This window comes from Onychostoma macrolepis, chromosome 06 (assembly GCF_012432095.1).
Source record: "Onychostoma macrolepis isolate SWU-2019 chromosome 06, ASM1243209v1, whole genome shotgun sequence".
Classification (NCBI taxonomy): Eukaryota; Metazoa; Chordata; class Actinopteri; order Cypriniformes; family Cyprinidae; genus Onychostoma; species Onychostoma macrolepis.
This window is the reverse complement of record NC_081160.1, coordinates 30,759,738-30,783,542: the sequence shown is the minus strand read 5'-3', so window position 1 is coordinate 30,783,542 and position 23,805 is coordinate 30,759,738. Positions and strand designations below refer to the sequence as shown.

Below are 23,805 nucleotides of genomic sequence, written 5' to 3'. Positions count from 1 at the left end.
TTACATTTAACAGTGTAATTTTCAATGTTTTCAAAGGTCAACTTTAAGTGAGCTGCAGATGGCCTATAAATTTTGACATTTATTTACATATTGAAATTTCAAACATTAAAAATAAAATAAAAAATTTTGTTTTACTTTGATGCACCAATATTACAATTTGGGCCAATAAAGTAAGCCAGTAATTATTTATAATTATAAATACAAGTCTATATAAAGCATGCATCAGATGACAGCAAAATTCATTTAAATGTAAAAAAAACTGAGAAATTGAGCATGCACAATTAAATATAAGAAAAATATGCCCAACACAAACCAATAGCAATAAATTTAAAAAAGAATCTGAAATCGCACCTGAATCTGAAAGGTGCCACCGCTGCCATGCGTGGAGACTCCCTTCCTGCAGGACCCGTGTTTGTGCCGTTCACATGAGATTTGGACGCAATCGTTCCTCTGTTGCTGTCACCACGAGCCAGCATTTTCATCCGCTGCTTCTGAAAGTCCCTCTGAACAGCAGTTGACGTTTCCCAAATGACGTTCCCGTTGGTAGGCTTGCGAAGGGCTTGACCCGTCTGTTCCTCTCGAGAAGATTCAACAACCTCATTGTCTAGACTCCTGAAGTGATGACAGCCAGATCTCCAGTTCTTGTTGGAGTGTCTCTCCAGGTCTCTGAATTCATCCTGGGGCAACGAGCCCCTCCGGAGGCTGTTTTTGAGTGGGATAATTTCTCGTCTGGGCACATGTGGGCTGCTGTGGGCCGAACGGGGAGCAAATGACGGCCTGTTTGTTCCACCGGACGTCCCATGTGTTCTCTGTAAAGACTGAGTTCTCCAACCGGTGCCTCTGAGCAACTCCTTTGAGATCGATAGAGACGACATGGATGAGGCTGAGGAAGATAATGTGGATGTTCGTCCAGGCAGCTTTTTTTGGGCGGCTGGACCCAGTAAAGCGCTGCTCGAGCCCCTGGTGTCCTGTTTGGAGAGGCTGGTCAGACTCCGTGGCAGAGGAATACCAGAGCTGCTCTGAGACATCGTCTTCAGGTTCACACCACTGCTCATGGTCCAGGAAGATCACCAGATGAAGCCCTGGGAGAAAACGTTAAGAGAACATGAGCAGATTTGACAGCTCGACAAAATAATTAGTTTTTATCCAAACCAAATCCAAGTCTAAAAATCATGAACAAACATAAGGAAAGCAAGCCGACTGCATGGTTTGCATTTTAAGAATGGTTTACACTTATAGAGTACAAGTGAAGAGAGAGAAATACTGTAAATGCTACAATATAAATAAAATAAAATAATCAGTGGAGGTTGTGCAAGTATAAATATAAAATATAAAATAATTAAAATAAAATATAAAACCATCAGCGTAGGTTGTGTAACTAAATAATAATTGTTTAAATAAATAATTAAATAAATAATATAATAAAATTATTTGAATTTTTTATTTTTACAGTACAAGAGAAAGGAGCATAACCAATGAATAATATAATATAAATAATAAAAAAAAAAAAAAATCAGTTTAAATTTAGTTTAAACATTTTTTGAAAATTTAAATAATAAATATAAAAACATAATATAAATCAAAAATTTACAAGAGAAGTATAACAGAAGACAGAGTAAAACAAATCAATAAAATAAACACACAGTGTCCCTGCATATAATGAACACAAAACTAATCAAATGTAAACAAAAGTACAAAATAAAATGAAAAAAAAAAAAAATTAATTAAGTAGAGGTAGGGGAAATATAAACGTATAGTTTTTAAATATTTAAGCTCATTTGCATAGCTGATAATAATTAGGACTCAGTGACACACTGCAGTCGTTTTGGCCGGACCGGCTGCTCTTCTCTGGAGGGGTTTGATCAGAGGTCTGCTGACAGACTGGCACCGCTTGGCACTCCCAGCATGCACTGCCAGCCCTGTCTGCCATCTCTCATGCTCTTCCAGTGACTGGCACCAAAACCGTCCCCTTCTTCCCAATAATAGGACCTCTATTGTGCCTGTAGAGTCTCACTGTTGTCCACTTCTGCTCAAATTAAGTGTTTTGATTTATCCTGTGCCATAAGAACCACAGAGTCACATGACTGTAGCAGTCACTTCTGGCCACATAAATCTCTAACAATGGTCATATATTAACACCAGATTTTTCATTAAAGTCCTGCGGACTGCGTGTCAAATGTCTTGTAGGTCACAAGCCCTGATTCCAGATCAGCAGCAGCTCTGTGAGGACTGATGAAAGACATATTGATAATGAGACCCGCAGGGCTCTGCTGACCTGACAGAGACGTCACATCCTATTACTGCTCATTATCTGCACTGACAAGTGCCAAATTTGGAAATATGACCAAGCCAGCATGGCAGCACATGCATGTGGGGTGTATGTGTGTACATAAGTACATCTTGGCTGTAGGTTCTTTGACAAAAGACAGCAACTCAAACAGACTTAAAATGTTGCTGTCGTGTAAGAGGGATTACGTGGCTAGCTGTCACATGTGGAAGGGCTATATCTCAATCACTAGAGTCAAATGTCCTGTTATACAAATGCTTGCATTCTAGAGCAGTGGTTTTATATGATGGTTTCAAAAACATCAAATAATAAAATAAAATACAATAAAATGTAATCAAAATCTAAATCAATATTTGATAAAGTACATAACCAGCCAGTGTTCAAAACTATCACCTTACTTTAGCCCGATTCACAACGGTTAGCTTATAACAATGTTTTCTAATTTGAGTGGTACGGGTAGGTTTTCGGGGGAAATTCGAGCATGACGCTGCGTCATTACGTCACGTCTGTAAACATAAAGAAGTTGTCCCGGCTACTAGGCTATCGCACGTGAGGATCCTGCAGGTGGCAGATCGTTTATAGCCTTTTCTCACAGCAGCTAGAATAATTAAATGTATCATTTTGATGGCGGATTGTAATCCAGAATTATGATTATGTGTTTATGAAACACATGTGAATGAAATTAAATTATATTCCAGTTTTAAATGTGCTTCTGATTACAGATAGCCTGGGATTGCACAAGATTTGTATTTTAAAGAAAACCAGTTCGAAGGGAGCATAGTTTGCTTTTTGGGTTAAAATAATTTCTTAATATGAAATTCGAATGGTATGACAATTAGAGATTAGACTGTACAGAAATTTAAATCTACACACTAATATACACTATACTCATTGTCACGCAATGCTGATGTTGTTAACATTAATAATTTGAGAATAAAGTATAACAATAAGAATAATTTGCACGGTTATATAATAGTGTGATTTATTGTAATTCTTTTTTCCTCAGTTGGTCAGAACAAACGTGGCAGACTTGTTACTTACTTGTTCAGATGGCAGTATACGGTGAAAATTCTTATTTGGGTCATATATTCCAAGACGTAGGCTAGAATCTGTGATTCCTGAGTACAGTATCCACACCGGTGCGGTGACTGACTGCCACACATTCACCTCAAAACATTAGATTCATCTGCGCTAGAGCCGTGCTGGAACACCGGATCACAACCCCGCGCACGGAAGATAATTCTGCACAGAGCTGCAATTCCAAGATTTCAAACAGAGATGGCGACAAAGAGGCAAAAGTTACGGATTGCAGCTTTAAATAAACTTATGAATTTTAAAAATACATTCAAAATAAAATAAAATAAATTATATTATATAATTTATACTACACAATTTATATTACATAATTTATATAAAATTATTTATAATTCCACAACCTCAACTGATGTAAATAAAATAAAATAATAAAATAAAGTAATTTTTATTATATAATTTATACTATATTATTTAAATAAACTTATTTATAATTCCACTACATCCACTGATGAATTTAAAATAATATAAAAATACATACACAAAAAAAAAATAATAATAATAATTTATATTATACAATTTACAAAATTATTCATAATTTCACAACCTCCACTGATAAAAATAAAATAATAAAATAAAGTGGAGCTGACACATAGCTAATGACTTTATATTAAATACACATTATTAATATTAGTATGTTTTGTAGTAAATTGTGTCCTTCAGAATTACACATATATGTTTTTTTTTTCATTTTCATTTCATTTGTACAAATATGAAATCAAAATGAAACTTTCATGCTTTTAACAATCATATTTTCACATTTAATTATATTTTTTGTAATTACTGTTGGATAAACAATTGACTTCATATGAAATACACATCTTAAATTTAGATATTTTGTTAGACAATGCGTCACATTTTTGTGGAAACAAAATTCATATTTTTATATGATTTTTGTAAGGATATTTTCATATTTCATTGTACACAATAAAACCCACACTGGCAAATATCTAATGAAAGTATACTATAAAGGATAAACATTAAAACAAATTCATAATAATTTCTATAGATTAAATACAGGTTTTGTGCTAATTACTTTATTTTCCTTCAGACAACAATTTTTTCACATCATTGCCAATAAACAGCAGGATCCCAATGTGACAACTTACCCCATATAGTGTGACAACATGCCCCGCTATATTAAATCAATGTTGGAAATGTTTAACAAATGCTTCAAGTTATATACATACATACAGATATAAAATAAAACTCCTGTGGGAAATAAGACTTAAAATAAAACTGTCACAACTAGCCCGGTTCTCACTTAAAAGCAACAAATACACCTAATGCATCACAACACAAAAAAAGGGGAAAAAAGCACCTGAAAAACATGTTGAGTGAATCATATCACGATGAACTCACGCATATGACAGCACTACCTCAGTCTCGGTATAAATCAATACAAACGCAGAGGCAGGTGCCTCATCCAGGCTAGAGTAATCATGACACAGCAGTCCTGAGCTCAGAGGAAGAGGATTTTAGATAAGTGGCCCAGAAAACAACTACTGAGCAGCTGCTGATTGAATTCTGTCTCTACCACACACACACACACAGACTAAAATACTCAACGCACAACCTATAAAAGCCCAAATCACACAGACTTATGCACTATTTGAATACAAGCCATTAAATCTCACCTCTTGTTGAGAGTTGCAGTGAAATCCAGCGTCCCTGTGATAACCTTTACTGCTGTCTGCAGAATCTCAAGGGAAGGCGGAGACTCGAGACATCTGGACATGCAGGACAGTCAGCGAGGACACATTTCGAGCCAATGAGGAGGACAAACAGAGAGCAGGAGACATTTGCTCTCCCTCCCCTCAGCGCGAGACACACTGACACAGTGTTTCCTCAAACCCAGACACACGCCAGCAACTCATGTTTATGTTTATCATGACATCATGCCAAAGGCCCTCTCTTGAGGACGTGTCCTCTGACAGCATGCAGCACTGCATTACACCAAACTACCATTCATTTGCATTGGCATAAAACAACCCACTAACAGCAATCGCCAAGCAAACCTAGCAACCTCTCAGAACACCCTGGCAACACCCTTGCAACCACCTACCACACCATAGAAACACCCTAGCAACCACCTACAACTACCCTGAACACCCCAACATCTAACTAGCCACCACCTACAACATCATAGCAATGCCCTAGCAACCACCCTAAATGTCCTAGCAACACCCTAGAAACCACCTACATCATTATAGCATACTAAGCAAGGCTCTAGCAACCACCCTGAACACCCTAGTAACCACCTACAACATTATTACATACTTAGCAATGCTCTAGTAACCATCCTGAATATCCTAGCAACCGATTAGCAACACCCTACCAACCACCTACAACAGCATACTTAGCAATGCTCTAGTAACCACCCTGAACATCCTAATAACTACCTAGCAATGCCCACACAACCACTCTGAACACCCTAGCAACCACCTTCAACACCATAGCGTACTTAGCAACCACCCTGAACATCCTAGTAACTAAATAGCAACACCCTAGCAACCACCTACTACACTGTAAGCATGCTTAGCAATGCTCTAGAAACTACCCTGAATAACTTAGAAACTACCTGCTAAGCAACTCCCATACAACTACTCCAAACAACCCGGTGACCAACTAGCAACTACCTAGCAACCCCTCTGAATTTTGCCTATACAAACACTGACTACATTTTTACCTAAAATCTAAATCTCTAGTTGTGAAACACACAGGCTTGGTCCTCATCAGTGTGGACAGGGGATTTTGGATCTTCATACTGCAGCAGCCACTGTCCTTATGTGACTGGGCTTAGCTTTATATAACAGACCTGGTTTTGTTTGTTAAATTTAGACCCGAGACCCAGATTCAATAATTTATTTATTTTTTGCCACTTCTACAAGACCAATTCACTATGTCAGATTGAGTCTGTCAGGGGGAGAGAGAGTCTGGGTCAAACCAGCCAGAAGATGCTTCAGATCACATTTATACAACAGCCTGCAGTCAGGCAGTACAGAACAGAAAAACAGGGGATGAAGAGAAATAATAAAATACTTAAAATACTAGTAAAAAAATAAATAATTATTATTATTAAATAAATTATTAATAAATTATTTTTAGGAAATTATTTTAAAATTATTATTATTATTATATGATTTTTAAAATTAAATTAATATTTTATGGTAACACTTTACAATAAGGTGTCATTTGTTAACATTAGTTAATGTATTAACTAACATGAACAAACAATGAACAATGCATTTATTACACTATTTATTAATCTTTGTTAATGTTAGTTAATGAAAATAAAGTTGTTCATTGTTTATTCATGTTAGTTCACAGTGCATTAACTAATGTTAACAAACACAACTTGTGATTTTAATAATGCATTAATAAATGCTGAAATTGACATTAACTAAGATTAATAAATGCTATAGAAGTATTGTTCATTCTTAGTTCCTGTTTACTAATGTTGTTAACTAATGTGAACTAATGAACCTTTTTGTAAAGTGTTACCCTTTTATTCAGCAAGAATGCATTAAATTAATCAGAAATGACAGCAAAGACAGCAACCAAATGCTGTTCTTTTAAACTTTCCATTCATCAAAGAATCCTAAAAAATCATTTAACAGTTTCCACAAAAAAATGAAGCGGCATAACTGTTTCCAACACTGATAATAACAAGAAATGTTTCTTGAGCAGCAAATCAGCATATTAGAACAATTTCTGAAGGATCATGTGACTCTGAAGACGGGAGGAATGATGCTGAAAATTCAGCTTTGATCACAGAAATAAATTACATTTTAAAACACATTCAAACAGAAAACTAGAAACTAACATTAATGTAGTCTTTGTGGATATAAGAATTAAAAACTTAAAAGTTTAAGTCAATAAGATAAAAATCTTATAGACCACAAATTATTATATACTTGTTTTACAAGGGCTCAGATCCATATTCAACAAGCTGGTACATGTTTTCATGAAATCAAACTAAATCTGTCATCTTTTGCCTTAAGCACAAACACTATTACTAACAACCAGCCAGGAATAAAACAGGAAAACTGTAATTAAGTAATTATGTTTAATCTTTCTGAAATGTGAATTTCTAGAGGTGGTGCATTCAACTATCAGAGGAAAACAACCTCATGCAAGGAAAAAAAAAGAAGCATTTTCCAACCGGCCCCGTCAGTGTGGATTTCTATGAGATCAGGAAAACAGCACGATAGCGTGACATCATTAATCACTGTAATACTCTGTGCTGGTGGGCTAAAAGGATCCAACATGTGAGACCGGGCTCTGACGATCCACAGGCATTTCCTACAGCGAGTCACTCCTAATCCAATTCACTCCGGCCCACACCCTTGTCTGTCATACAACTAACACGATTTAAACACTTGATGCTGTTTCCCACAGGAATCTTAATGGTCCGTTCCACTGCACACTGTCCCATCTGCACAAAAACACTGCACCAAACCCTATCACTGCCTACTGCATACATAGTCAGCTGCCTTCTAATGTGACAAGTGACCAATCTGGATCAATCTCCATTTCATGCACCATCTTCTTTATGTTTTTAAATTTATTTATTGTTTTGTTTTAGCTCCTGCTGCCTATATATATATATATATATTATAACAAATATTGACAAATCAATCTATTCAAGACCATAAAAATATAGGTGTATTATATATTTACTATATTATATAATAAAAGGCAGCAAACTGTGCTTATAATTATAAATATACACTTTTATCTGGTATACATGCATATACATATATAGTGCATTATTAAAGAATTTGCACTGCACCTGTTTTTATATCAAATAATGACAAATACCATGAAAATTACAATAAAATGTGCATTATAATAATAAAAGGCAGCATAATGTTACCTATAATTACATATGTTACTTATAATTATAATTACGTATGTATAATCTCTGAATTTAAATCTTTGTTAAAAACTCATCTTTTCTCCCGTGCTTTTAACTGTTAGATGATCGGGTTGTTTTAAGGTTATATGTTTTCTGTTGTACTTATGTACTTAGCCTATGCAATACTAAATGCAGCGCTTAGATTTGTCAATTTTTTAGATGTTTATGTTTAGGTTTATGTTTTATGTACAGCACTTTGGTCAACTAAAGTTGTATTAAATGTGCTTTATAAATAAATTGAACATTCAATTATCATATGCACTGTGAATTATCAAAGAATTTGCAATGTACCTATTTTATATAAAATAAAGACAAACACTCTCTCTCTCTCTCTCTCTCTCTCTCTATATATATATATATATATATATACTCTCTTATTGTTTCAAATTAAGTCTCAATTTTCTGGTCATGTTATGAAATAAGCATCAAAGTATTTACACATTTATATTTTTATGTTTAAACTACATTTAACAGTTTAATCTGAAAACATTTTATAACAGATCTTTAACCATTGTCCGGCCCTAAACTAATCTGGTTTGCAGTCCAAACTCTTCTGTTCTCTTTAAACGAGCAGCAGGTCAAAGCAGACATTTAATTGGTCAGACCTTCTCTGGACAAGACTTTAGGTAGGTTTTACATTACAGCAGGATATTGAACTGATTCCAGCAATACAACTGGAATTGTTGCACTGAATGTTAATGAAAGGGAAAGTCTTTTAATAGATGTAGTTTAATAGACCAATTTTACAGTACAATCTGAGTTTACAGTATAATCAGTATATACTTTCAGTATAATCTGAGCTACTGTCTGCAGACAATCAGAGACACAAATATTGATTAGTCCTATAAACAAATACTCTCCACCCTGTTGACTTCATTAAAGCTCATGTTCTCAAGGTCTCTCCTCACGTGAGCAAATGAGCCATATAAACCTATAGCCCACACTGCACTTCCCTATCAATATTTCTGTCTCATATCTAAACCTTTTTAAAACAGGATCAACTTGGGAAGCAAAATTGTGGTCCAGATCCAGAACAAGAACCATAATGTTCATTGTAAAGAACTCAAATGAGAGATTCAAAAGCAACACAAAGCTCAGTGGTGAAGATATTGCACCAGCTAGTGATTGAGGTAATAATCACCTTTAGTACACTGGAAATAGACTGTGGTCTGGGTCTTAGTTTATGGCCTGACTTTAAATAATGAAACTCAGACCAAAGCCACGTTCATGTGGTCTCAAGACACAAGACCGAGACCACAAGACCAAGACTCGTAGTTTTACAAACCCGTAAGATCAAAATCATATTATAAAGGATGAAAATAATAGAGGAGCTTCGTATGAGACATACGAACCTCACAGTGACACAACTGGCAAATGCATTACAGTCTGGTAGGCATTAACAAGTGTAAAGCCGTTGTAGTAATCATATAAATAGTGGACTTGATGTCTGAGCCTGAGGGACTTGCTCTTTTGGATCCAACTACAATACGTTACAATCCAGCAGCACCGCCTGGCACAGCTGACCCAGATTCAACAGAGCCGGTTCTTCTGAGAACGTTTTTTATACCAATAACTATATCCTTGATGCCCAGTTAAATGCATTTCGTTTTTAATTGTTCCGATCCAACAGAGATCAATCTGTGGTTTCACTTAGAACATCCTATCATTATGGCAGCGAGTACAAATTTAGTTTAGTATTTAAAATGTTCAATACTAAAGAGATACTTAAAAACCTAGAAACGACATGACGTAGCAGATCACCCTAGAAGTTTATGAAAGCCTTCATGAGAGATCAGCTCACGCTATAATCCGACACGACTCAACTTTTCCTCTCGATGAGTCATCTGACAACTAGGGACGGGCTCTAAAAAACCAATATTGTGGAAGACTTGAGTAGATTTACCAGCGTCCTGAAACCAACAGAGTCCAGAGACTTTAATGGATTCATTTTACAAGATAAAACCAACAGGAAAATAATAAACTGGGCAACACCAGCAATTCCCTCAGCTACCGAATAATATCATTCGTTTAGTGGAAAATGAATGCTGAGATGGGTGTAACTCTGTATTTGTATGCGAGTTGCACATTATTTTCTGGAATAATGTGATATTGTGAGAGGGAATGTAATTAATAAGCCTTAAAATATCAGAATGTCATTAAACGTCATGTGCTCATTTGTAAAGGACATTTCCTCAGGGGCTCCGCAAATCAAAATACAGTTCCAGCTTCACTTCGAGGATAATAAAGCCCATACACGTGACCTTACTGAACGTTTAAACAGCTGTCTTGTTTGATGGAATATATAGAATATAGACTAGTATTATATTACCCCGCTCCCTGAGGTCATGCACATTTGGAGACTATTTAGTTCTGTGCCAAAACCAAGTATACCGCCTACCTGGACAGCATTTAAAGCATCACAGGCAAACTGAACACTGGCACAAAAACAAGCCAGCATCATTCTGCTGGGGTTTTTTTAAGATGGCAGCATCGTATGCAACCTTTTCTTGCAATCCCAGAATGCAATGTGCCAAAAAAGTTGAGTGTTAAGGCTGCTCTTTCAGTGTAAAGACACTATCGTTAACTAAGCTAAAACGATTAGAAATCATATTCAGTTATTAAAATAAAGCTGAAATAAAACAATACAAAATATAAATATGATGAAAAACCCAAAATTAAAAAATAAACTTGTCTTGCTACAGAAATATACGAGTTAAAGTACTAATAATTAGTAAAAATGAAATAAAAATTTATTTCAGCTATATAGTAATATTTAAATGACGACAAAAAACTTTTTAAAAGCAAAATTACAAAAGCACATAACATAATTAAAAGTAAATAATAAACAAAATGGTAGAGAGTAAAATAAAAATAAAAATAATAAATATATAAATTTACATTTACAGGAACATATGTGACCCTGGACCACAAAACCAGTCTTAAGTCGCTGGGGTATATTTGTAGCAATAGCCAAAAATACATTGTATGGGTCAAAATGATAAAAAAAAATGTATGCCAAAAATCATTCGGATATTAAGTAAAGATCATGTTCCATGAAGATATTTTGTAAATGTCTTACCGTAAATGTATAAAACTTAATTTTTAAATAGTAATATGCATTGCTAAGAACTTAATTTGGACAACTTTAAAGGCGATTTTCTCAATATTTAGATTTTTTTGCACCCTCAGATTCCAGATTTTCAAATAGTTATATCTCAGCCAAATATTGTCCAAACCTAACAAACCATACATCAATGGAAAGCTTATTTATTCATCTTTCAGATGATGTATAAATATCAATTTTGAAAAATTAACACTTAAGACTGGTTTTGTGGTCCAGGGTCACATATATAACAAACAAACAAAATAGTGAAGTGCCAATAAAAAGTATTTTATTCAATATTTGTGTTCATTTATGCCTATTAGAAGGTCGAACTGTTATCTTAGCAACATCTGGACGTTCTCTATCTGTACGACATCATTGCTCCACGACATCATGATATACCAGTGTGGTGATGTCATCCTAATTCTGCCAAATAACAAGCCACCAAACGCGTGGCACATGTTAAGATCATGAGCAAATCCAACTCAAAGTGCAGCCAGCCGCGTAAACATTATCCGTCTAATGCTCATTAGTGTGGATTTAGTTAAGCACAGGGATGCCTGCATATTAATTTTAAGTTCAGAAATATCCCAAAAAACAATATAATAGTCTCCACTCTTACTTTACATACATACTGTAACTAGTTGAATTGTTAACCAACTTACCCACTGCCGGAGAAACGGATGACAGAGTAACGTCACAGGTCCAGTGTCGACAGTCTTGCCAGCTGCATACAAGATACTAAGTTAAGCGTCCAACCTTCATTTAAGTATATGATAATTATAACATTGCAGTGATTCAGAGGAGAGTCACCATGTCTTCTCCAGGCTCTGAATCAAAAGGAACCGGTCTCTCCTCTTAAATATTCGCCCAGCATCTTCATTGACATACATATTTTCTTTACTAGTAAATGGACCAGCTGGAGTAGGTCCAGGTTGGATGGATATTTTTACCTAAGCCTGAGCAGAGGTATATACACCATTAGCAGTGGATATGGATTTTACAGTACCTGCCTGTCTAGAGCTCTTAGGCCACGTTCGGTTCAGATTTAAATGGATCACGGTGGTTATTACGCACAGGCTGTTCCTTTCTACAGCAGAATATCGAAGTCTTTAAAGTACATTAGCCATAACTGTTAAGCAGTCACAGTTCAAATGGCAGAGTCTGAAATGTTCCTCATTTTTCATGCCTTCTTCCTCACACTCACACATACACAGTGTTTCTCAGAGAGTTAAAGTGAAGGGTACGGCGTGATCCTGTCAGAGGGCACAAACTTACACTTTAGACAGTCGTTCTGACTGAGGACGCAATTGAAATTTTAATGCTAAATTATTTTTCTCACTGTTACTTTGTCATACACCATCAACCCGCTGAAAACAAACAGCTTGGATTACCCGTTTCAGCCAGTTTACTAGTTAAACCATCACTGACTGCTTTGTTTTTGCTGGTTGACCTGAAACATTAACCATCTTAACCAGTCTGGGCCAGAAACAGACCAGCATTAGCCATCCAAAACCAGTTTAAACCATATTGAAACAAATGCTTTTGTAAATCAGAATTATTATGTAAAATACAAAAGAAAATGACATAAAATATCCACATTTTTAAATGATAAATAATAATTTAATATTTCATCATTTTGACTTTGTCATTATTTCAACATAACTGACTCATAAATTAGTATCAGAATTATCACTTGGTCATAATTTCAACTTTTTATCTCATAACTGTCACATAATTATGACCTAGTATCTCAATTTCTTATCTATGATTAACCTTTTATCTCACAAATATGATTTACAATTTTGACAATAATAACCTTTCTATCTCATAATTATGACTTAATATGTCCATTTCTACTTTTATTGCATAATTATGATTTAGTATGTAGTAATTTTGACTTTTAGTTTCGACCATTTTTACGTATTTATGACTTAGTATCTCATAGTTTGGACTTTGTATATCATAACTATGACTTTTTATGAATTTTATTATCATTATTACTATTATTAAGATGACACTGTTGATCATGATGGTTATAATGAAATTTACAATAATAATAATAATGAAATTTATAATACAATACAATAAGACAGGCCTACCTGGACATCATCTTCCTCATCATGAACCCCAAAATCATCATCATCATCATCAATATCAACATCACATCAAGATGATGATTTTGATTACCTGTATGTAATGTTGATGATGAAGGTGGGGTTTAAAGTGGCTGTCATCTATCAGTGTGGGGTGCTTTATATGGAGGGCGAGTCCCTCTGCAGACAGACTCAAGTTTCAGCCGCATTAAAGGCAGAACTGCAGCTGCAGCCGCTCGTTTATCAGGCTTTACTGGACTGAATCTAATCTGAGCATGATGGAGTGATCCATCCACAACACACACACACACACACGCGCCGACTGACCATCGCGTCTCTGTTTCACATCAGCCGGGTTGCATTTACTCAGCTAATGCTCTTTAACTCTGCTTATTCCATTAAGACCACTCATAATTATAGAAACGGTCTCCCACACAAAATCAACAGCACCAGAGAAAATATGCGGCCTCGACACGTGCTTTGCTTGTTTTGTGGTGGGAAAATATGTACAAGGAGAAAAACAAAATCTAGAGTGGTGCACTTCAAACAGACGATTTGAGGCAAAAATGATGGTGCTATGATGAACGTATGAAGTGATTGTGAAAGAGAAAAGCGAGAAAGAAAGAAAGAAAGAAAGGGTGTGTCACGCTACATGAAGTCAGTCCTGAAGAGTGAGCGCGCCCTCTTCTGGCCGTTCTCTGAAACTGCGCATAGACCAATATTTACCTTTTATTTGTTACTTTGCAAGAACAGATGATGTATAATATTCATGCACAGCTGTGCATGACACTTGGAAAAATAAATAAATAAGTAAATAAAAAAGGGCAGTTCATAAAAAAAAGCTCTTTCATTTCATTTTAATTTTATTATCTTATTTATGGCTACTTCTGTGCATTCTTTCTTTAATTCCTAATTATTTGCCTTCAAACCATCCTAAAATCCTAGTCAATATTTTTCAAATATTTTCATGCACAGCAGTGAGCATGCAAGACACATGCAAAAAACAGAGGAGCTCTTCCTTTTTACTTTATTCATTTATATTATATTTTATGTTATGTTTTATTTTATTATTTTATTTTAATGTTTATTATGTATTTGTATTCATTTATGGCTACTTCTGTGTAAGTATGATTTCTTAAATGCTCCTCAAACCATCCTAAAATCCTAGTCATTATATTCCAAAATATTTTTAGAAACGTTATTGACTTAAATGTAAGTGACCCAAATGAATACATCTCCAATCAATTTTTCCTTAAAGGGATAGTTCATCCAAAAATGAACTTTCTGTCATAATTTACTTATGCTTATGTCATTCTAAATCTGTATGACTTACTTTCTTCTGTGGAACTCAAAAGGAGATGACCAGAGCTCTGAAAAGATCAAAAAGTGTGATAATAACAGTATATGGTCTATATTTTAGTCCTAATAATCATTTCAAACAGCATAATGGTGAGTAAATGATAAATTTTCATTTTTAGGTGAATTATCCCTTTAAGCCGTTCCACGATGGCCACATACTTACAAAACTATACAAAACCACTCATTAAATAATTACCTTCACTTAATTAATTAACGCCAGTTCAACCAACCATTAAGCAAAATCAATTCACATTAAAATGAACATCTATATTAATTATTTTTGTGATTTATAGAATCAATATAACTGATTTCCTATGATTTCACAGGTTTACAAACCAACAGCATAATTAAGCAAATAGAAATCAATGCACTACTGAATATAAAATAATAATTTACTCACAGATGCTGACGCAGACTCACTGACAAAATGATTCAGGTCGGACTATTGAATAAAAGAAGCAGCAGCTCCTTAATTCATCACATGAACCTCACAGCACACGAGTCGCTCTCTCTCAGGCCTGAAACCTTCCTGTCCTGGACTCCTGTTTCTCCAGCGGTGGATTAATGCATTGGTCACACACTCGTGCTCATAGCGGATGTCCAGAGGAGACAGACCCTGTGTTTGACCAAAGGGCCGTATAGAAAAGGCTCCTGTAACACACACAGCTGAAGCAGAGCTTTAGGACTTTCTTCGCTCAGTCTCAAGGCTATGGATCAGTTTCCGACACCCTCTTTGCATCGACAATGGAAGGAAGTCATTGGATCAGATGAATCTGTGCCGGAAGAACAGCACCATCAGCAGGCTCACAGGCTCTTGGCAGAGACAGAAGATGTGTACTGTAATATTCATGTGCAGCTGTGAACATGCAGTTATTTCTTAACCGTTTAACTAATCTGCTTTATTTCTTAACTACACTCTCAGAAATAAAGGTACAAAAGCTGTCACTGGGGCGGTACCTTTTCAAAAGGTACATGTCTGTACCTAAAGAGTCCATTTTGGTACCTTAAAGGTACATATTAGTACTTAAAGTGTACATATTAGAACCTAATAGGTACAAAAGTGTACCTTTTGAAAAGGTACCGCCCCAGTGACAGCTTTTGTACCTTTATTTCTGAGAGTGTACCTACTAACTAAATACTAGCTTACTAGCTTTATTTCTTAACTAACTACTCCGCTTTAGCTCCTAACTAACTTTGTTTCTTAACTAATTGGTGGTGCGTTTCCCAAAACCAACTATGGTCACAAGTTCTGTTGTTACCAGAGTTCAGTGGAACTTGCGACCATAGTTGGCCAACGATGATGCTTTTGGGAAATGCACCCCAGCTCAATTCCCTAACTAGCTAACCAACTGAACTAACTAATATGCTTTATTCCTTAACCAGCTGACTAACTAGCTTATTTTCTTCCGCTTCTCATTTCCTGACGAGCTTTGCGCTCCAGCAGGTCCAGATGTGTTTCATTGTGTTGGAATGAGGAGGGTGAGGGACTCCAGTCCTCCTAACAAACACCGTTTAAGGTCAAAACACACGTGCAAGCATTTCACGGGTCACTACAACACTGCATGAAAACATTACAGCTCTGAAAATAACACACATAAACTATATGATATATACAAACTGTTTCATGGTGATTCTAGTTTGTTTGGTAAATCAACTGTTAAAAGATTTAAGAAGAGATGTACATTGTCTAATAATAGTTGGCCATAGTAAATTGATGCTAGATAGACAGATAGTATAGTAGTAAAAATCATCAATTTGCTATATGGCCACCTAACAATATAATAGACGCTGTCAAATAGTGTTTTGAGAAGGGCCAGATAGGTTTGAAATGATTCTCTCTCTCTCTCTCTCTCTCTCTCTCTCTCGTGTTCTGCATCTGTTTTCCCTCCCACTCCTCATCTCTTCATCAGTCTCTCATCATCTCTGGACTCATTTGAACACTCCAGACTCTCTCTTCTAGTGACTAGCTATCACTGCAGGTAAGAGCTTTGTTATTACTCTCCATAAACTAATGTTTTTGTAACAGTGGGACAGACAGAACACCCTTTATCCAGGTTTGATACCAGATGCACAGTCTGTATAGAGTATATAACATTACAACAAGCTCCCATTTGTTAATGTTACTTAATACATTAGCTAAAATGAACAATCAATTAGCAATACATGCTTTCTATCTTAATTTGTTAGTTAATAAAAATACAATTCTTTGTTATTTGTTCATGTTAGCTCAAAGTGCATTAACTAAAGTTTCCATATTTTCCATGTGTGAATGTTGAAATTGACATTAATAACTGTTTTAATTGTTAGTTCATGTTAGCTAATGTAGTTAACTAATGTTAATCAATGAAACCCTATTGTAAAGTGTTACAAAGTAACATAAATCATCCATAATTATGTGCATGTTCTTCCAAGACTTACAAAAATCATCATGCAGCCATTTGATTGCACTTTTAAAACAATGGCAATGATAAATGATCTTATATCCAGTAAAAATGTATCTTCATATAAAGAGTAGAGATGTTCCGATACCCTTTTTCCCTTCCCGATACCGATTCCGATACCTAGGCTCAGGGTATCGGCCGATACTGAGTATTGATCCGATACCTGGGTGTGTATCTGGTTATACAGCTGTATGTACTACTAGATCTGTATAGATACAATTATTTTATGGTGTGCTTCACCATAGATAGATAGATAGATAGATAGATAGATAGTCTGGCGAGTAAACAAAAAAATATAATATATAATGTTTGGAAAATGGCATTCCATTTTTAAAATCTATTTAAATATCTAAAAGTACACTCTTAACATCAGTCAGTGAAGCATTATAAATGTATTATGATAACCGAGTAATATTTAATGATATAACTTTAGCAATTAGAATTAAAACTTGGTAACCATGAATACAGTCATTTTAACTGAACTGGTGGTGGTGCTTTTTTGGTCATTCAGTGTTTCTCTGAAAAATGGGGGGGAAACTATCAATAATACTGATAAGATAATAATCATACTATGAATTCTACTAAGAATAATATAAAACTCACTAAGGATTAACGAGCTGCTGGATTCATGAATATTAATCACGTTGCCTGCGTTCGCTTGAACTGATTTGCTGAAATCAAAACAGGGACGATTATAGGTGAGCGCCAGCCAATGAGATTGTCGCTTGCGCATTAGCTCCGCCTACTACCGGAGAACCCGGCAGTTCTTAAAAGATGAAGAATTCAAAAGGAACTCCGTTATTCTGACAGGAAAATACAACAAAGAATATCGTTTACATACCAAGCAGAATTGACGCGCTACATAAGACTCTCTCTCTCTCTCTTTGCATGTGAGGAAAAAAAGCAAGCTCACACTAGAGCTTACGGTACGTCAAATACAGGTGCGCTGCGCATTCATTCAGATGAACTGAAAAATAGCCCAGATCGCTTGACGGAGAGCGAAACTCTGAAGCGCTTGGTCAGAGTGTTCAGCGAGTGACAATATATCTGTGCTAAACTTATACATAGCCTCCAACTCACACACTGGCGAGTATAATCTGAGCATTTATTAGCCAGTGGCTAATATTATACACTATTTAGTCGCCCAGGGTGAAGATTTAGTCGCATATGCGAGTGATTTACTGGCAATGTGCTACCACGTTTGTATTTATTCTTTGCTGCTCTAAATAGTGGTTGCTTGTGCACAACTTCCTGTGTTTGCATTCTGAGCAGCGAAGAAGAATTGATTTCCGATTTGCAGCGGTAAGCAAAGCTAGCGGGCATAACTATAGATCTTGTTTAAGAATGGTATTGGATCGGTACATGGATTCAAGTACTCGCCGATACCGATGCCAGATTTTTTTGTGGTATCGGTGGAATTTCCGATACTAGTATCGGAATCGGAACAACCCTAATAAAGAGAACTGAATTAAAACTGTGAAAATACTTAGAAATTGCAAAAATGATATGCAAATGCATATGCAAATGAGATAAAGCCTGATGCATTTGTGAAGCAATTCATGCATGTTTTAATGTCTGCATGCATTGATACTGTCAGGATGCCGCTGGGAGGAGGAAACAAGTGTGGCTGCTGTAAGAAGACGGTGTATTTCGCAGAGGAGGTTCAGTGTGAAGGACAAAGCTTCCACAAGTCCTGCTTTCTGTGCAGTAAGACACACACACACACACACACACAGCTGACCTGAGACCTGTCTGCTACTGATGCTCTGTACTCACATCACAATATGTGAACTAATGTGAGAGATGGGAGCAGATGTTCAAGCTCAAGCGGGGAAATCTATTAAAGACACATATCGATACACACGTTCACCTGACACCTTCAGTGCTCTAATGGAGTATTTTAAGCAGAAAGGATGTGCATGTGAGCGTGAGATTCTCTGTGTGGAAATGGGTGGTGAGGGTTAGTCCTGCAGAGAGAGGGTGTTAACCGGAAAATTATTCATGCAGATGGTCATATATAGCATGGAAAATATAATATATTGTTTTTGGACAAAACTGTCAGCATTGAATGTGATAGCATGATGCCAATTGGAAATTCTTATTTTGTTGTATAGTTTGTTCTTCTTTGGGCACAAATCTCCACAAATACTGCCAGTGGATTTCATTTATGATTTATTTATTTTTGTTTGTCCTAAAAAAGGCTTTTTTCAAAAAATAAAACAAAAACACATATATTTCATTTATTTAATTGCTTGCTTAACTGCACCAGTATATTTCTAGAAATATTGAGATACTAGTTTTTATTATTATTTTGAATTAGTTTTTATTTTTAGACTTTTCAATTTTACACAAAGTTTTCTGAAAGTTCAGTAATTTTTGTTCATTTTTTAATTAATTTTATTTCAGTTTTAGTTATTGCAGTACACAAAGTTAAAAAAAAATGAAAATGAGTTAAAAATAATAAGTTTAAGTTTTGCATCTTTTATTTATTTTCATTCTTTTTTTTTTGTATGGTTTTAGTTTTAGTTAACTATAATAACCCTGAATTGTACACACAGATAATTAATAGTAGTTTGTGCTTACGAAAGTGTTCTGACAAAGTGTTATTAAGAGTTATTAACATTTAGTTGTTGTTGTTTTTTTTGTAAATTTTCCATTTAATTTTTTATTTTAGAGAAAGTTTTAGTTATTTTTTGTTGTTGTCATTTTTGCTTTGCTTAAATACATTTATTGTGTTTTCATACATTTTGATTTCAGTTTTAGTTCTAGTTACTGTAGTAAATCAAGTAATAACTGTTGCATCATTAGCAGTAGTTTGTGCTTCTGAACTAATGACAAAAGTCCTCAGAGCGGAAAGCTGGCCTGAGTTTGGAAATGAGACTGAGCAGCGAGCAAATCTTTCCTGTTTAACAGCATATCCATATTAGGCGTTGTACAAACGAACATCCCGGTGGATTCGTCTGCCTTTTATGGCTGCACATCATCTGACCGCAGATCTGTGGAACAAATGGATGTTTATGTGTAGATGACTCTCGCAGACACACTTATATTGATGATGCACCAAATGCTCAAAGTTATTATGTCACCAAACAGTAGGGAGAGTGTATATGTTTAAAGTTGTGTTTTTAATACCTCAGTTTTTTTCCAGATGCTTCTCCAGAGAAAAAGCACTCAGTTGCATTCACTAGAGCTCAGATTAGCAGAGACACAAATGTTTGCATCAAAATTAATTTATCTCAATATGGACTCAAACATTTCTCCTCAAATTCACTGTTACTTATGACATGACCAAACTGAGATGTGTTATACACATCTATTTTATAGTTTGTATACTCTTACTCAACAGTAAGCTTGAATCAGTTATTGATTTTCATGGGTCATGAACTGCATTTCTAATTTTATAATGCTTCCTGAGCTGCAAATATAATGTTAGTGGGATATTTACATCAAAAACTGTCATAATGCAGAAATAAAAGTCTATTTTACAGTTGCTGAGATTAACTAACCATGAAGTGTTGATATATTAAAAGTTGGATATATAGTACATCTTACTTTACCTGCAAACCTAGTACACTCATGTAAAGAAGTATACTATATAGAATTTTTTTTTATTTCGTTGCAAAATGTAATTCTTTTAAAGCCCAGCTCTTTATATAAATTTGGATGTGTGTGCAGTATACTCACATAAGGTGATACTGTATAGCAAATCTCATCTGCTCGATTGTTTGTATAGTTGCAAAATGTAAACTATATTATCACTCAGCTCTAATCTGCAAAATGCAACTAGAAGACATTAAAACATTATAAAAATTAACATCATGATTTTTTGAAAAGCTGCTTTGAAACAATGCGCATTGTGAACAATAGTGTATTTGACTTGACTTGCTCCACTGAGACATTCACAGCTGAAAATAAACAGCTACTGGAAGTACAAATGAGTCATTTTGGTAGTTTGGTTTCAATAAAAGCTGGGTTTTTTTTTTTTTGAATGAGCAAGAATGTTTTGAGTTCGGAAATGTTTTTATTGTACAACCCATATGAAAAAGTAATAGGCTATATAACACATTATTGCCCTAAATCAACAGTGATATGTTACTTATAAAGTGATATATAATTTTCACATATGTACATTCTCTATTTAGATGAAGATATGGGCCTTAACTACTATGTACTTACATTTAAATTAATAATTTGGTACAATGCACTTATTGTGTACATACATGTTTTTACATTGTACTTATATTTTTAAAAATACCTATATGTAATTACATCTGTAATTAATTTCTGTAATTACATTTATAATTACACTGTTGACCCATCCCTTACACCTTAACCCATACAACCAAACCTGTCCCTAACCTTACCTGTATCCCACCTCAATAGCAGCAAAAGTGTTTTGCAATACAATATGAACACAATAAGTGCATTGTACTTATTTTTTTGATGTAAGTATATAGTAGTTAAGGCCACCTAATATAAAGTGTGACCGTGTATTGATTATGCATGTACATTTATGTTGACTGCAGTGGTGTGCAGAAAGAATCTGGACAGCACAACAGTAGCTGTGCATCAGGACGAGATCTACTGCAAGTCCTGCTATGGCAAGAAATACGGCCCAAAAGGCTACGGCTTCGGTGGAGGAGCTGGAACCCTGAGCATGGACACGGGCGAAGCTCTGGGAATCAAACCGGCCGGGTTAGTAGGATGTTTTCATTTGCATTTTGGCTTTACCAATGTGCATTAAAGTAGCCGGTCTGTATTTGTCACACAGAGAAACATCCCATCGTCCAACCAACAACCCCAATCCGTCAAAGTTTGCGCAGAAGCTCGGCGGTTCGGACGTTTGCCCTCGCTGTGGAAGCGCCGTGTACGCGGCAGAGAAGGTGGTTGGAGGGGGAAACGTGAGTTAGTTTTTCTTGACTAGACTTGTGGAGATACTCTCACTTTGCCCTGGGCTTATCGCCTTACCAAACTGGTTAACCCCCACTATTAATTCACTTAACTGATTGTTTTGGCTTGGTTGCCAAAATAGTCTCATTATCGACTACTACAAACAATGCAATGCAAACATAATAACACCGTATCCTCACCTGCCCTCATATGAAAGCCAAGAAACGCCACAAACTGACAAATCACTGCCAATCCCAACATGTCTGATGTTTTATATACCGCCAACCAGCATGACAAACTAACTAACTGTGACAAATGACATTTTGGGGCATCACTTTTCATCTCCTTTAGTCTTGGCATAAGAGCTGCTTCAGATGTGCAAAGTGTGGAAAGAGTCTGGAGTCCACTACTCTGGCAGATAAAGACGGAGAGATTTACTGTAAAGGTCAGTATCAAATATCATGCATACAGGTGTGTATGTTTATGTAATATTAAGATATTCAGGATTTGTTCAGAAATATAAACAATAAAGAACATTTACATCTATATTCTTAATAATGTCATTTATATCATTTATATTTAGAATAGCATTATTTATTTATATATGCTATTTATAATATTTATATAATTAATATTTCTAATAACATTTCTATATTAACAGAATATTTCAACTTATGTTGATAATAATGTTATTTATTTAATATGTCTAACATTTTAATATTATTTAAATTTAATATTATATTTAACATTTATATTTTATAACATTTATATTCTAAAAGAATATTTAAATTATTGATAATACTGTTATTTATTTCATCTGTATTTATATTTATAATAACACTATTTATTTTATTATTTATATTTACTATTATGCTTAATATTCATAAAATCTAGAATATTTGAATTTAATATATAAAATAATTTGTATATTATAAAATATAATTAGTATATATATAATACATTTATATCATGTTATATAATAACATTATTATTATTATTATTTTATTATTATTATTTTATACTTTTATACTTACAATAACATTATTTATTTTATTATTTATACTTGCATATTTCTATTTATTTAGGGTGCTATGCTAAAAACTTTGGACCGAAGGGCTTTGGCTTTGGTCAGGGAGCTGGTGCTCTGGCTCACGCTCAGTAGAAATACAGCTGACGTCGGTGAACCCAGAAGGACAGATGGGTCACTTTCACGTGAAACATGTTTGATAAATGTTATTATACACACATGTGCAGTGCCTAATTTGGTGCTCAGTTTGTACTAAATCCAATAAACAGTTTTATTGTGAAATCCAAAATAATATTATCAACTGACATTTTTGCAATAATAAAACTGGGTTATTTTTTACGTTTACTTAGATTTATTATTTTCTCTGACTGAGCTATACCATGCATTATGCTATGATAACTAACAATGCAAAAATGCAATTATAATTTGACCAAATACGACTGAAAAACTGTTTGCAGACAGAAAGCGGCATTGAATGCGCTCTCAGATGACTGGCTTGTTTTGGCCATGACATCACACACACATCAAAAACACAAGTGTGTTGAGAACAAAGCGTGTTTATGTCTCTGAGCCTGTCACGGGCCTGATC

At 35.0% G+C, this 23,805-nt stretch overlaps 2 protein-coding genes across 4 annotated transcripts in view; one reads left to right on the top strand and one right to left on the bottom strand.

Annotated features, from left to right (window-relative positions):
* The window catches only part of nav1b (neuron navigator 1b), an 88,121-nt gene extending 74,008 nt beyond the window's left edge, over positions 1-14,113 (bottom strand). For all 3 annotated transcript variants that reach the window (XM_058779355.1, XM_058779356.1, XM_058779357.1), the window contains exons 1-3: positions 13,506-14,113; positions 12,069-12,130; positions 352-1,082 (exon numbers count right to left, since the gene is read on the bottom strand). In XM_058779355.1, coding sequence (XP_058635338.1) covers positions 352-1,055 — 704 coding nt within the window. In that variant the 5' untranslated portion in view covers positions 1,056-1,082; positions 12,069-12,130; positions 13,506-14,113. The remainder of the gene's footprint in view (positions 1-351; positions 1,083-12,068; positions 12,131-13,505) is intronic.
* A 2,631-nt stretch (positions 14,114-16,744) lies between these two features.
* csrp1b (cysteine and glycine-rich protein 1b) lies at positions 16,745-23,555 on the top strand. Its single transcript, XM_058778577.1, has 6 exons — positions 16,745-16,837; positions 18,897-19,006; positions 21,826-21,994; positions 22,071-22,200; positions 22,541-22,634; positions 23,275-23,555. Exons 2-6 carry the CDS (start codon positions 18,898-18,900, stop codon positions 23,349-23,351), a joined length of 579 nt encoding a protein of 192 aa, XP_058634560.1. The 5' UTR covers positions 16,745-16,837; position 18,897; the 3' UTR covers positions 23,352-23,555.
* Positions 23,556-23,805: the final 250 nt, after the last annotated feature.

Excerpts from the sequence above, each read along its gene's own strand:
- csrp1b (XM_058778577.1), top strand. The coding sequence starts at position 18,898 with ATGCCGCTGGGAGGAGGAAACAAGTGTGGCTGCTGTAAGAAGACGGTG. Across the intron at positions 22,201-22,540 it reads AGGTGGTTGGAGGGGGAAAC|TCTTGGCATAAGAGCTGCTT; the intron begins GTGAGTTAGTTT and ends CATCTCCTTTAG. Across the intron at positions 22,635-23,274 it reads CGGAGAGATTTACTGTAAAG|GGTGCTATGCTAAAAACTTT; the intron begins GTCAGTATCAAA and ends CTATTTATTTAG.